General features: G+C 40.4%; 1 protein-coding gene across 4 annotated transcripts in view; it reads right to left on the minus strand.

Moving 5' to 3' along the window:
* Positions 1-4431: 4431 nt before the first annotated feature.
* Positions 4432-13551, minus strand: part of NOSTRIN (nitric oxide synthase trafficking) — a 63128-nt gene continuing 54008 nt past the window's right edge. For 3 of the 4 annotated variants that reach the window (XM_027558470.1, XM_027558478.1, XM_027558456.1), the window contains 5 exons: positions 13398-13486; positions 10158-10283; positions 9127-9241; positions 7935-8024; positions 4432-4651 (listed from right to left, as the gene is read on the minus strand). In XM_027558470.1, the coding sequence (XP_027414271.1) occupies positions 4515-4651; positions 7935-8024; positions 9127-9241; positions 10158-10283; positions 13398-13486 (557 nt within the window). In that variant the 3' untranslated portion in view covers positions 4432-4514. The remainder of the gene's footprint in view (positions 4652-7934; positions 8025-9126; positions 9242-10157; positions 10284-13397; positions 13487-13551) is intronic. The other variant, XM_027558463.1, reaches the window with a different exon arrangement.

The following is a 13551-nucleotide window of genomic DNA, read 5'->3' on the forward strand; positions in this document are numbered from 1 at the left end:
TTCTTGTAGGAAGATGCTTTTAGAAAAATGCTTGTTAATTTTTTAATAGTTATTGAATTACTTAATTATTCTGTTTCTTCCTGAGTTTTGATAAGGCATACTTTTTTGAGAAATTTGTCCCTTGCTGACTTTTTTTTGCAAATTAATTGGTGTGAAGTTGTTAATAATATATAATTTTGGTTTTTGATATCTACTGCATCTGTAGTGTGTCTCCTTTTTTCTTAGAAGTAATGCTGCTTTATTTATGCCTTTCTTGTGCTTCCCTGGTGGCTCAGATGGTAAAAAATCTGCCTGCAATGCAGGAGACCTGGGTTTGATCCTTGGGTCAGGAAGATCCCCTGGAGAAGGGAGCAGCTGTCCACTCCAGTGTTCTTGCCTGGAGAATTCCATGGTATTCAGGAACCTGGCAAGCTACAGTCCAAGGGGCTGCAGAGAGTCAGACTTGACTGAGCGACTAACACTTTCACATTCATGACTTTCTTAATTTTGCCAGAGGTTTGCTCTGTTGATTAACCCTTTCAAAGAACCAATGAAGCTTTATTCAACCTCTTGTTTTATATGTCATTAATTTCTGATCTTTCTTTTCATTTATTTGCTTTAGGTTGTTTCTGATGTTTTTATAATTTCATAATCAGGATTCTTAATTGATTAATTTTATCCTTTATCCTGTGGTACTTTAAGTTGCTTTCCTGAAACTATAGGTTTTAGTACATAGTAACTTTCTTATTTTTTATTTCTAACAGTTAAAATTTTCCACTAAGATCTGTTCTTTGACCATGTGTTATTTAGAAGTGTGTGTGTCTGCACATGTGTGCTTGTGTGTGTGCAGGGACACATAACACATGTGTTCTCCGAACACATCGGGTTTTTTCCCTTCTTCCTTTCTTAATGATTTCTTACATTGTTGTCACACAATTTCTAGAGCACTACTTTGTGGCCTCGTGTGTAATCGATTTTTTAAAACAATAATTTTATTTGTTTTTGGCTGTGCTTAGTCTTCGTAGCTGCATGGGCTTCCCCTAGCTGCGGTGAGCAGGGGCTACTCTCTAGCTGTGATGTGTGGGCTTCCCATTGTGGTGGCTTCTCTTGTTATGCAGCACAGATTCTAGAGCGCTCAGGCTTCAGTAGTCGAGGCGTGTGGGCTCAGTGGTGTGGTTCCCAGGCTCCAGAGCACAGGCCCCATAGGTGTGGCCCATGGGCTTAGTTGCCCCATGGCATGTGGGATCTTCCCAGATCAAGGGTCAAACCTGTGTCTCCTGCATTGGCAGGCAGATTCTTTACTGCTGAGCCACTAAGGAAACCCTGGAATCACTTTTATAAATGTGTACTTTCCAGAGGTTACATTTTATCTGCAGCACCATTTTATCTGTCCATAGCGTTCAGCTCGGGCTTCCCTCGTAGCTCAGCTGGTAAAGAATCCACCTGCAATGTGGGAGACTTGGGTTTCATCCCTGGGTTGGGAAGATCCCTTGGAGAAGGGAAAGGCTACCCACTCCAATATTCTGGCCTGAGAATTCCATGGACTGTATATCCATGGGGTCACAAAGAGTTGGATACGAATGAGTGACTAACACACACACACACACACACACACACACATTTATCACAGTGTATTGGTCTGTTTCCCTTTCAGAAGACAGACTGAGGGCTCTTTGAGGAAAAGGATTTACTGTCTTTCTAGTATTGAAGCAACAGATCAGTGTATAGTAATTCCTCTTTACCCTTCAAAATCCTTTCTCTTGATCCCCTGCCCTCAAGCCCATCTTTGCTGAGTTAGACATTCTTCCTACTAATGTTGCCACAGACAATGGGATGTGTCGCTATTCTGATTCTCTTTCCAAATTTGGCTGATTGCCACTGAGGCCATAAAGACTCTGGGGGAGGAGGGACTTTTTCTTGGAAGCTGGAACAAAGTTATATTATGCTCAAATTACTAATCAGTTAAAACCTTATAATACTGTACAATAAAACTTACTTTAACCCAAACTGAATATTATTTTACTTTCTGATGAATCAGAATGGATGATAATACTCTTTATGAATATTAATTATTATGAGTAATTGAAATGCAGAAAAGTGAAATTAATCTTTCTGGTTGACATGACAGGATAATGGATAGTCAGAATTTACTGTACCAGAAAGAAAATAAAATAGAGTAATGTCTTTGATATTTTTAGTGAAAATCTGACTCAGACCTCAACTGCCTATATTTCAGGTTGCTAATGTTGCTAGAAAATTCCTGACCTAAGAAAACTGCCTAGTGGAGTATAATTATGAAAGCCAAATTAAGAGTTTAGAAGTCTTAATATTAAAAAAGTTATTTTATTCTCTGTGGAAGACTTGGGAACATCATTAATGTTCCCAATATGCACTTAATTTTTACCTAAATCTAAGTAGTACCATCCGCACCTGTCCTGCCAGAAAATTCTTGCCCTTCTAAGATGATATCCAAGTCTATTATACCCAAAAATATTTGTATTTTTATCTAGTTTAATACTATAGTGTTTCTTTGAAGTTTAAAAATTACATATTGCAGATGCAAAAAAAAGAATTTGCAGCAACATTTTAAACCAGGAAAATCATTTATGTCTAAACTAAAACTGCTTTAGGAAGAAAGGGGCCTCTTTGAAAATTACTTCCAAAGAGTTTCAGGGTCCAATCATCATTATCATCACTTTATACAAATGATTGCGTGTAGGCTGCAGTCAATTGCTACACAATTTCTTTTATCCATCGAGGCTTAATGGAAATAAGTCAGATGAAAAGGAAATATAAATTCAAAATCTCTGTTCATAGTCTTACTGGCCTATTATTCAGCCAACTTTCTACATGTGGAAAGCCTTCATTAATACGCCATTAAAGATGACTTTAAAACTTCTGATCTGTTCTTCTGGGCTGTAAGTTACGTCTCACATAACAAGTTTTACTTGAGCTCCTCCGGTCTGATATCTGTATCTATAAATAGCTTTGTTAGTTATATCCTGCTTTAGGAGTCTAATGGGCAGAGTATAAAAAATATATGTACCTTATTTAAAATAAAATTTATTTGAAAATTTCCTTTTTCACAGTATAAAACTTGACAAGTTAAAAAAAGAAGTAGGGGGCAGGAAAGTAATAGAATGGATTTTAATCACTCCTTTAAAGCCAGACTATTTGGCACAAAAGTAAATCTGCCTAGATGTTCTTGCAATATCTTGACCTTCCATTCAGTGGAGTGTGTGATCTCCAGGCTGACATAGGCCAGTTTCTGAGATGCTGCTGTATCACGCCCCTCCATTCTAAAATTTTCCCCTTGGGGAAAGTTTGGGGGCCTGCTCTCTCTCATTCTCCACCTTTTCCCATTGTAGGGCATTTGAGGAAGTGGCAGAAATCTCTCTAAATTTTCCATTTTGACAGTAAATTCTGGTTTTTAGAACTTATCTTCCAAACTAGAGACTCATTAGCATTTAAGTGACTGTCACTAAGAAGTTGCTTAGGATATTCCTTGCATCACGACCTGGAAGGAAAGTACAGAATTCCTAGTTTCTGAATTAGTGTATGAAGTTTCCAACCAGGCAGGGAGGCATGAAATTTCAGGCACTGTCTCCTTCCTAACCCTTTTCTATCAGCCTTGCTCTTATTCTCAGATCTCCAGCCATCTCTGACTCACACTTGACCTCATGCTAAGACTCCCCTAGTGGCTCAGACGGTAAAGCGTCTGCCTACAATGCAGGAGACCCGGGTTTGATCCGTGGGTGGGGAAGAGCCTCTGGAGAAGGAAATGGCAACCCACTCCAGTACTCTTGCCTGGAAAATCCTATGGAAGGAGCCTGGTAGGCTACAGTCCATGGGGTTGCAAAGAGTTGGACATGACTGAGCGACTTTACTTACTTCACTAACTCAGAAGGTCACTGGCTCAGGATGGAACTCCTTTCTCCCCTGAGGTCCTCTGCCTGGCATAGAGTCCTGTTGTCTACCAACCTCTCTTCCGACCATGCTGACTATCCACCTTGGCTCATGATCCTTTATTCTACTGTCCTTAACTTGTGTCTGTCTCTCTGCTGAGGTTTTCTTGGACTTGATATATATTCTTCCCCATCTCTCTGGCCCCACTTAACCCCTTGTGGGCCTACTGTGGCTATTGCCACCCAAGACTTGAGGAAAAGGACATCTGCATCCTAATCTCTGTTGCGCCACCAGAAAACTATCTGACTTCATGCTAAACTGCTCTGCACTCAGCCTTTTCTCCCTGTGAGAGGGGCTGTTTTGGGTTATTTCTAGAGTCTCTTAGAAAACTCTAGGAACCATGGTATATCTTTTTCACCTCCCTTTACCTTCCATCTTCTGACTCTGTTTCAAAGAACTAAGAAGAGTGCAAAATGCCATGATATACCTGCATCATGGGCACATAGGCATCATGCCTGCATCATGGAACCCAGTTAGGAAGATAAATTTGTGAAGACGACAGCATTTCCCTTTATTTGCATCACATTGTGTAATTAATAGTGTGTAAGATGATGCCTTCAGAATTTCGCTCATGCTTGTGAAGCTGTGTCCCCGGCATTTAAAGGAAGCTCCTCCACATAAGCAGCAGGAAAATGACCCTTTTTTCCCTTTAAAGAGCCAAACCACCATCCTTCATCTTTCTTCTTGTGTATCGTCACGATGTCGCCTGTGAAAACGCACATACATTTAGTTAGACAAGTGAGTTCCTGCGATTAATACCTTCCCGAGTTTGATCAGTTAAGATAGTTTTTAAGGAGATTCTGCTTTCAAGGAGTTACTTGGTAGCATCACTTTTCTGCAGGTGATTCAGATGAAGCAAAACTTATTGACCACCTCTGCACAAAGCAGGCAGAATGCAGAGAATATTAAAAAGTTAGGTAATGGACAACTGAGTTGTGCCATAAAGTAGTTTGATTAGAAACAAAATCACTTTGGATCCTATGTCCTTGGGCTGCCTGGTTCCCTTTGGATAGAACTCATGGTTTGTCACCAAACTCTTCCTTGGTGTCTGTGCTTTAAGGGTTCCTCATGTTGGTGGGCACCATAGTTTGGTATGCTATTAAGAGTATGTCTTGGCTACCAGGATTTTCTTTAGATCAAAGCAGCTTCTCTCCACTGTATGTGCCAGCTTCATAGCCCGAAGTTCCAACCTACAGCTTTGCACAATAATATAACCCCTTGTGCAACAATTGAGATAATTTGAATAAAATATCAATTTGAAGACATTACTCCTTTAAAGCAATGATTGAAGTAAATGGAATTCCTAGGAAACACATGGCTCTTCTCTAATTCTCTATTAAAAAACAAGATAAAAACACTAGTCCCCATCTTGTGAGAGAGTCCTTTCTCTCTGGCTGCTTCCTGTACATCAAAGTGGAAACATCCCCTTTCTTCAGGATCCAAGAGCTACTTGATCTTTAGCATCATCACAAAGTCATTTTCAGTTTTTTTTTTCTTTCACTTTTCTCCCCAGTAATTTTCTTTCCAAGGCAAAGGAGACTGTCGACCCCCCTTCTATCTTTCCTTAGTTACATCACTATTTTTTCTTGCAAGAGACCATCCTCAGTCTAGAAACTCTGTCTAATGTGTTCTCTCAGGTCAATAGATTGACACAGTCCACTATTGGAATTCAGACATAATTTATGGACTACCCTGGCCATCCAGTAATTAAGACTCCACGGTTCCAATATAAGAGGTGCGGGTTTGATCCCTTGTTGGGGAACAAAGATCCTACGTGCCTCATGGTATGGTCATAAAGTAAAAATGTAAAAAAAACAAACAAATAATTTAAAATTTTATCTTCAGCTTCCCTAAGACGCCAACATGTCATTCCATTTAAAGAACCCACGTGGGATATAATGTATAAGTAGGCTTTGCAACCAACAGAGAACCGAAGACAAACAAGATGATCAATTTAAGGTGTTACCTATGTAACTCAAACTCAGGATCCTGGGTTCTAGGTGGCATCTGGGATATGTGCTTTAACTCATATGGAAAGTGGGACTACTGCATTTCATTTACTCACTTACTGATACAAGTAGTCTTAGGATGGCGTGATGAATAACAAAGTGACTTATATAACACCTAAAACTTTTAAATTAAAGGCAACATTGATTTCAGATGAAAGCAGGAGTGGGGTCTACTTTCTATTTCCTTTTTTCTTATCTTTACTTATTTCTGAGCTACAAGGAAAAGTAACTGCGTGGAGAACTCTGACTGGCAAACTGAAAAGGAAGTGCCCATGAACTAATAGCAAATATGTAGTGGTGTCCCTGCTGTTTAACTGTTAAATCCATTTTGACCTTCTTTTGCTTCTGGGTGCTGTGTCCTGGTCATGGAATATAAATTTTCTCCTATGACACAATTCTTTCTCACTAACATTTTCATCTCCAGATCTCTGCCTTAGCTTAACATTCGAACATGGTTGCTAACTGGACATAAAAAGAAAGTTGAGGTGGTAACCTTTTCTCTTTTAATAATCTTGAGGTTTTCACAACCCCTTGTTGTTTTTCAGTCACCAAGTTGTGTCTGACTCTTCGTGACCCTATATGGATGGCAGCATGCCAGGCTTCTCTGACCCTCACTATCTCCCGGAGTTTGCCTAAGTTCATGTCCAATGAATTGGTGATGCCATCCAACCATCTCATCCTCTGTCACCCTCTTATCCTTCTGCCTTCAATCTTTCCCAGCATCAGGGTCTTTTCCAAAGAGTCAGCTGTTCGCATCAGGTGGTCAAAGTATTGAAGCTTCAGCTTTAGCATCAGTCCTTCCCAAGAGTATTCAGGGTTGATTTCCTTTAAGATTGACTGGTTTGATCTCCTTGCTCTCCAAGCGACTCTCAAGAGTCTTCTCCAGCGCCACAATTTGAAAGCATCAATTCTTTGGTTCTCTGCCTTCTTTATTGTCCAGCTCTCATATCCATACATGATTACTGGGAAGACCATAGCCTTGACTATATGGAACACTGTCAGAAAAGTGATGTCTTTGCTTTTTAACACACTGTCTAGCTTTCCTGTCAAGAAGCAATTGTCTTCTAATTTCATGGCTGCAGTCACCATTCACAGTGATTTTAGAGCTCAAGAAGAGGAAATCTGTCACTGCTTCCACCTTTACCCCTTCTTTTGCCATAAAGTGATGGGACTGAATGCCGTGATCTTAGTTTTTTTAATATTGAGTTTTAAGCCAGCTTTTTCACTCTCCTCCTTCACCCTCATCAAGAGGTTCTATAGTTCCTCTTTGATTTCTGCCATTAGAGTGTTATCATCTGCATATCTGAGGTTGTCCTTACATAATATCTTCTGATATTAAACAAAAATCTGTGACATGGAGAAGGGGATCTGATTCCTTTGATTAGTTGTAAAACCCCTTTTTGAGAGAGAAGTAGGAGAAATATTAAGCTGGGAGTCCTCTGACCCAGGTTCTAGAACTGGCATTTAGATTAAGCCATGAGAGGAAGTGACATCACACTCCAGTATGTGTAGCTTCTAAAAAGGAAAAAGGTGGGGCTGCCTCTCTGATAACTGTCCATTACTGATATTCTACCCCAAGCAACCACTGTGATTAACAGCGTGACTTGGTTTCCAAGTTCAAATCCTGAGCCTCGACTGCCAGTGACTTTAGCCGAAGTACCTTACATTTCTGTGTGTCAGTCTCCTCACTCATAAAACAGGCATAAATAATAATACCTACCTCAAAAGGTTTTTATGAATATTAAGTTGGACAGTGTGTTTGCAGCAATGTCTGGCACCTGGTAAATACTGCATAGATGTCAGCTGTTTTTATTATGAGCGTTCTTTCTGGTGTGCTTATCTTTCTATCTTCTAAGAAGGGTGATTATAAACCTGAACTCATTTAACATGGTACTCATTTTAAAAGCTAAGACAAAGGTTATAGTCAAGTTAAAGATTTCACGTGAAAAGGCAAGTCAACTATTTGAGAATGATTCTTACCTTTTTCCAAGTCCAATTCATCATCTTGCCTGGCCTGAAAAGGATATAAGGCCTTGCAAAGACCATTGCCGAGCTGGGTCACACCGGAGGCTGAAAGTTGGATCGAGTTTTAGTGACTAACGCCGGGTCAGTGGGCAAGAAGAACACAGTGCGAAAGTGACCTAGTGTTCACCACGTAGTGCAGAGCTTGAATACATTGAAATCCTCCCCAAAGGAAAGTTTATCATTGTACATAATACTCATTCTTTGATTCAGTAACCATTTCTGAGGTAGGTACTATAAGAATGAACTATGTTTATTATATACTCAAAAGCTATAATATAGAAAATAAGTCTAGAGACAAAAGTTATTGTCGTAGTAATAATAATGATGACATTTTAAAATTGTTTTCCATGTGAATTTCACATCGGTCAATCTGTGTTGACCGATGTTGTATTTGTGTCTTGGAAAACCCACACTTGTTTTTCCCATCAGGAATATATTGGAGCAGGAGCTTCCTACCATTATCCCCAGGTACTTAGGGAACTTTCTCAAACTGTGCAACCATGGGTCTTTAATGTACAGGTGGACTACAATGGCCTGGGGTTGACCGAAACTCTTTTTTGCCAAGTTCTAATCAAGAACCTAGAGAGTCAAGGTTATGGTAATACTATAGTTGAAAAATAAAGGATAATGAAACGTGTTTGTGTGGATGTGTGTTGGGGGGAGGCAGGGGGGTTTGAAAGGTAAAAGGCAATGGGGGTAGATGGACAAATGACCAAAGTCAAGTGACTGAACAAAGCCGGTAAGCTTTGGGATCGCAATGTTTCTTGCACAGAGGATGGGGTTTCCTTGGCAGTTTGGAGGAGGCTGTGGAGACAGGGCTGCAGAGCTCACAGTGTTTCCAGGGTGAGCGTGGACAACAAATTGCAGGCTGTCTGAATAACATGGACGCTGGGGCTGGGGGTGCCTTCCCTAAAACATCAGAGAACTCTTCCCCCCTCCCCCACCTGCATTCTTCTTGAGTCCTTCCCACCTTTTGGATGACATTTGCACAGAAAGCTACACATTCTAATAAATTAATCAGTCCTGATTGAAATGTTAATTTCCTTGAGCCAATTTATATCCGTGTGGTTCTGAAAATAAAATATAATTTTGGCAATGTGCTTTAGTGATAGGACCCAGCCTCGAATTATTCTGGGCATGAGATTACCTGTAGACGAAGGACTTGGAATTCTCTGCCCATCAGAAGATGCCCTGTTCACAACATTCTCTAATCTCTTCATCAGAACAGGCCGAGATATTTTTACAGAACTATGTGTCTGCTGCTGTTTGAATAGGGGGGGGAAGACATTTTTAACAGCACTATCAACAAAAGTATTTGAGAAAAGTAACTCTTCTGCAACTGTTTTCCTCAGGAATCTGTTTTTTAATTATTGGGAGAAGGATGTAAAGAAATCATTCAATACATTTCTAAATCCTACTATAGTGAGGTTTTGTTACTGAAACCTTAATATTTTCAGAATTAGACATTACTATATTTTATAGCCTGTGTTTGCAATTCTGACCTGCAGCCTTAAGCCAAATAATAACATTTACACCATTCCTTCTACAAATTCAACTTTAATTGGTTTTGATGCAAGTGAAATAATCATGACTCTGTGTAAATGACTGAGACCCCTTTAGAGCTCAAGGCTCAGAAAGAAAACTGTCCCTTCATCACAAGGTAGTTACAGCTCCCTCTTCTGGTAGCAAATGGAAAACAGCTAACCGTGTATACTCACGTGCTCATCAACACCTAGAGTGAAACACCGGGAAAGCATTAATACATGTGTGTGAACCTTTTAATTGTGCTCACACATTATCAACATCATGTACTATGTTAAATGGATGAGACTACTGCTTATCACAAAATCTTACAATTTAGGAATGTAATCGAAATTTTACTCTAAGAGCACGTTCAAAGGATAAAGTTAGAAAATGAGAAGGAAGAAGGAACCCAAAGAATTTTTAACTCATTAATTTACCTATGAATACAAAGAATTTGTTCGTTTGTGTTTAGTCTTTGTTACTGTGCTCAAAAAATAATTAAATAAATTTATCTTAAAATTGTGCAATTGGAGATTTGAGCATTTATAATTGGCATATATAATTCATAACAGCTTTTTTGCCCTGATGCTTCTTTGAATCATTCTACCCAACAAGGCCAGTCAAGAAATTATAACCAGCCTCTTAAATGTTTACCTTTTCTTTCCACTTGAAGATGGAGTTACTACAGGGATGGTTGGGTTGAGGTCTTTGCTCAAGTTCTGCTAACACAGATGACAGTTTATAGGAGTTTGCTTGCAGAAGGTCTAGTTTCAAGCTATTCTGTGGAAACAGCATATGACCATATGAGTAAATTTCTAGAGACGGAGGCACAACTCATTGTGGGTGGATAAAGGGACATCAGGATAACTTCCAAAATGACAAAGAGGTTCAGAAAAGTACACATTCAACTCTTGTGCAATTCATTTGCATAAAATGCTGGAGAGAGAAAAACAATGGACCCTTTAATAAGTCTAAAGAAAGCCTTAGTTGTTGAGTGCGTCTTATTCCGGACCCTTGTAAATAAGGTAAACCAGAAAGCTTGATAGATATATTACTCAGCATTTTGTGACAATGAGCTTTAGTTAACTTTCTGCTGCGGAATGGGGAAAAGAGACTAGTAAGTGCTGATTGCAGAAGGCAGGCTTTCAGGGGGCTTTGAAGAAAGGCAATGGAGCCATGGGCACTTAACATAAAGAAGAGAATTGACTCTTGTCAACAGAATCAAACTAAAATGATGTGTGGCAGGGTTTTTGTTGGTGGTGTTATTATTTCTTGAAGAGGTGAGGTCTTATATTACCTGGAAAGTTTGCAGCAACACTTCTGAAAACTAGAAACAATATTCTGGGCTATTTGAATATAAAAATAAAGAGTGAAACTAAAGCTATTAGTCTCCTGTTTTCAATTTGACCTTGAGCTAGAAACTTTATATTGACTTCTCTGTCAAGTTGTGTTCAGTCAAGGTAAATCAAAGCACAGAATCTAAACCCTGGAAAGAGTCTGCTATTCAACATTCTCCTCACCATTGCCTCTCCCTCCTCCACATCTCCAGCCTGGGGATTCCTTTTTTTTTCTTTCTACTTTTTGGCTGTGCCACTCAGAATGCAGGATCTTAATTCCCCGACCAAGGATCAAACCTGTGCCACCTGCAGAGGAAGCGAGGTGTCTTAACCACTGGACTGCCAGGGAAGTCTGCAACCTGGGATACATAAGCCTAACATCACTGTCAGGGAATCACAGCCATGGACCAAACACCTCCAATCGATGGGGAAGGGCTCTAGTCCTTGGAACAATTCACTGCACAGTAGGCAGGCTCACCTAAGATGCAATCAAAAGCTCCTCCATAGCTTCTAGCCTTAGATCCAGTCTGCACTTGAGAACATCAACAGCAAGTCTCTCTGTTCTGTGGTGTGTTCCTTCTGGTAACCGAAGACAATATCTGCCCCCAAACACTTCCAGTTTCTGCAACAATTTCTCAGAGTATGGCTTGCCAACATTCTTGTTTCAAATATGGCACTGGACCAAGAGCCAATGAAATAGGAAATAGAGATTCCCCTGCAAGAAACCTCCCCTGCCTAAGACAAAATCAATCTATCACCATTACTGTTAATAGTTTCCCTCCACCAGATGTGGGGGTGTATAATCTCTGACACAGATATTTGGCATCCACTATTTGAAGACCCTTTTTGCATCATTGCTAGATCCTAAACACCATAAATTCAGGGGTTAGATCATCTCCCATCTTGCATCCTCCACTGTGTGAATCAGGCCAGTTGGGTGCCCGGAAGATCCTAATACAAATTCTATATCAATGACAAAATGCTATGCAAGAACCCAAAGAAATAAAACTTATAAATTAATGCCATCATAAAATGCTTCATATGATTTCCTTTTGGTAAATATCATTTACACTGAATTAGTTAACCAAACATTTTATGTTGTCACAGAAAATGTCTTTCAGTCTGTTTTATAATTTTATAAAAATTGTAGCCACATGTCACTGCAAGGATATTAGACCTCTGTTCCCAAGTGAACAGAATTCAGGCCTGTCTTCACGAAGTGTCAGGTTTATTCCTGAAAGAGCACTTCCACTAAAGGAAGCTGCTGCTAAAAAACAGATAAACAATACCTGGCTGCATCTGTCTATTTTTACCAAAGGACTATTGAAATTGTTTTTCGGACAGAATTTATTAGGTACATACTTTTTATAAGAGTTAGATAGGCTACATGCAAGGAAAGGAAAACTGGCCCAGCTTCCTGGATCCTTCAAAACATTGCTAAAAGTTTAATCTCTTCCTGAATTCTTCTCAAATTAACCCCAATCAGCTTTCTCTCCAATCATAACAGAAATTGTGTACCTTGCCACACATAGGTCACAGTATTTGTTTGTTTTTATTCCTGTATAAAATTCATGGGCCTTTGCTAACTTTTTTATAATGTGGGTTCCTCTGAAGAGGTCGCACTGCCCATCAATTGCAGCAGATGTCTGGGTGCTGCTGCAGTACAGCCTTTCGGCAAAAATTACCTCCCCCTACCTCCACTGACGGCACCTCCTCTCCCCTCAAAATGACCTTGGCCTCTGAAGTTTTTTTCCTTGTTTCCCTGGAAGCTCTCACACCCTTAACAGCCATCTTCCTTCTGTACATCCACATCTCTCCTTTCCCCTATTATTCTCAGAAGACCCTGATGTTGGCTCAGGGATAAATGGAAAACAGCATCTCTATAATAATTACCAGGATTTCAGCCCTCCTCTGTGCACTATGGAGAAGGCAATGGCAACCCACTCCAGTGTTCTTGCCTGGAGCATCCCAGGGACAGAGGAGCCTATTGGGCTGCCGTCTGTGGGGTCGCACAGAGTCAGACACGACTGACGCGACTTAGCAGCAGCAGCAGCTGTGCACTATGCTAGCATTTTCTAAATACTGCTTCAACCTCACAAAACCCCTTTGAGCTAAGTACCAACATCCCCACTTCCAAGATGAGAAAACGGAACCTGTCCCAGGTTTCGGCCTGTAACTGGCCGAGCTAGATCCGGGTGCAGGCCTCTCTGAAAGCAGACCCTGCATTTGTTTTCAGTCACATCTGTTAACTGAGGTAGCGTACACATGATTTTTAGACCTTGACTGAGTGATTCTATGCTGGGGGCAGGGGGAAGGTTTTTATTTTAGGCACATTTTTCCCCCCCTGGGAGGACACTAAAGCAAACATCTCTAAGTAGCTGGATTTTTCCAGATTCCTCAAACCACTTGTCAAGGAGCTGACCATACAAGCTCTGACTAGACTTCTGTGTCATGAGAAAGGAAAGGCAAACAGAGGTCAATTGGGCCAGAACACAGGCGTTCCCCAAATAGCTCCTTCATCATTAAATCTACCAAACTGCGCTCTGCAAATATTTACCTCGTCCATTAAGGCTGCTGTGCTTTTTTCGCTCTCTGAGTCTGAGAAGGAGGAGTGGCTGGAGTAGGCTCTCAGCATTCGTTCCAAGCCTGCAAGTGAAATCATACTGCCAGTCACCATTGCTCAGTCCTGGAGGGGCAGGGGTTAAAGGTGG

Source organism: Bos indicus x Bos taurus, chromosome 2, assembly GCF_003369695.1.
Source record: "Bos indicus x Bos taurus breed Angus x Brahman F1 hybrid chromosome 2, Bos_hybrid_MaternalHap_v2.0, whole genome shotgun sequence".
Taxonomy (NCBI): Eukaryota; Metazoa; Chordata; class Mammalia; order Artiodactyla; family Bovidae; genus Bos; species Bos indicus x Bos taurus.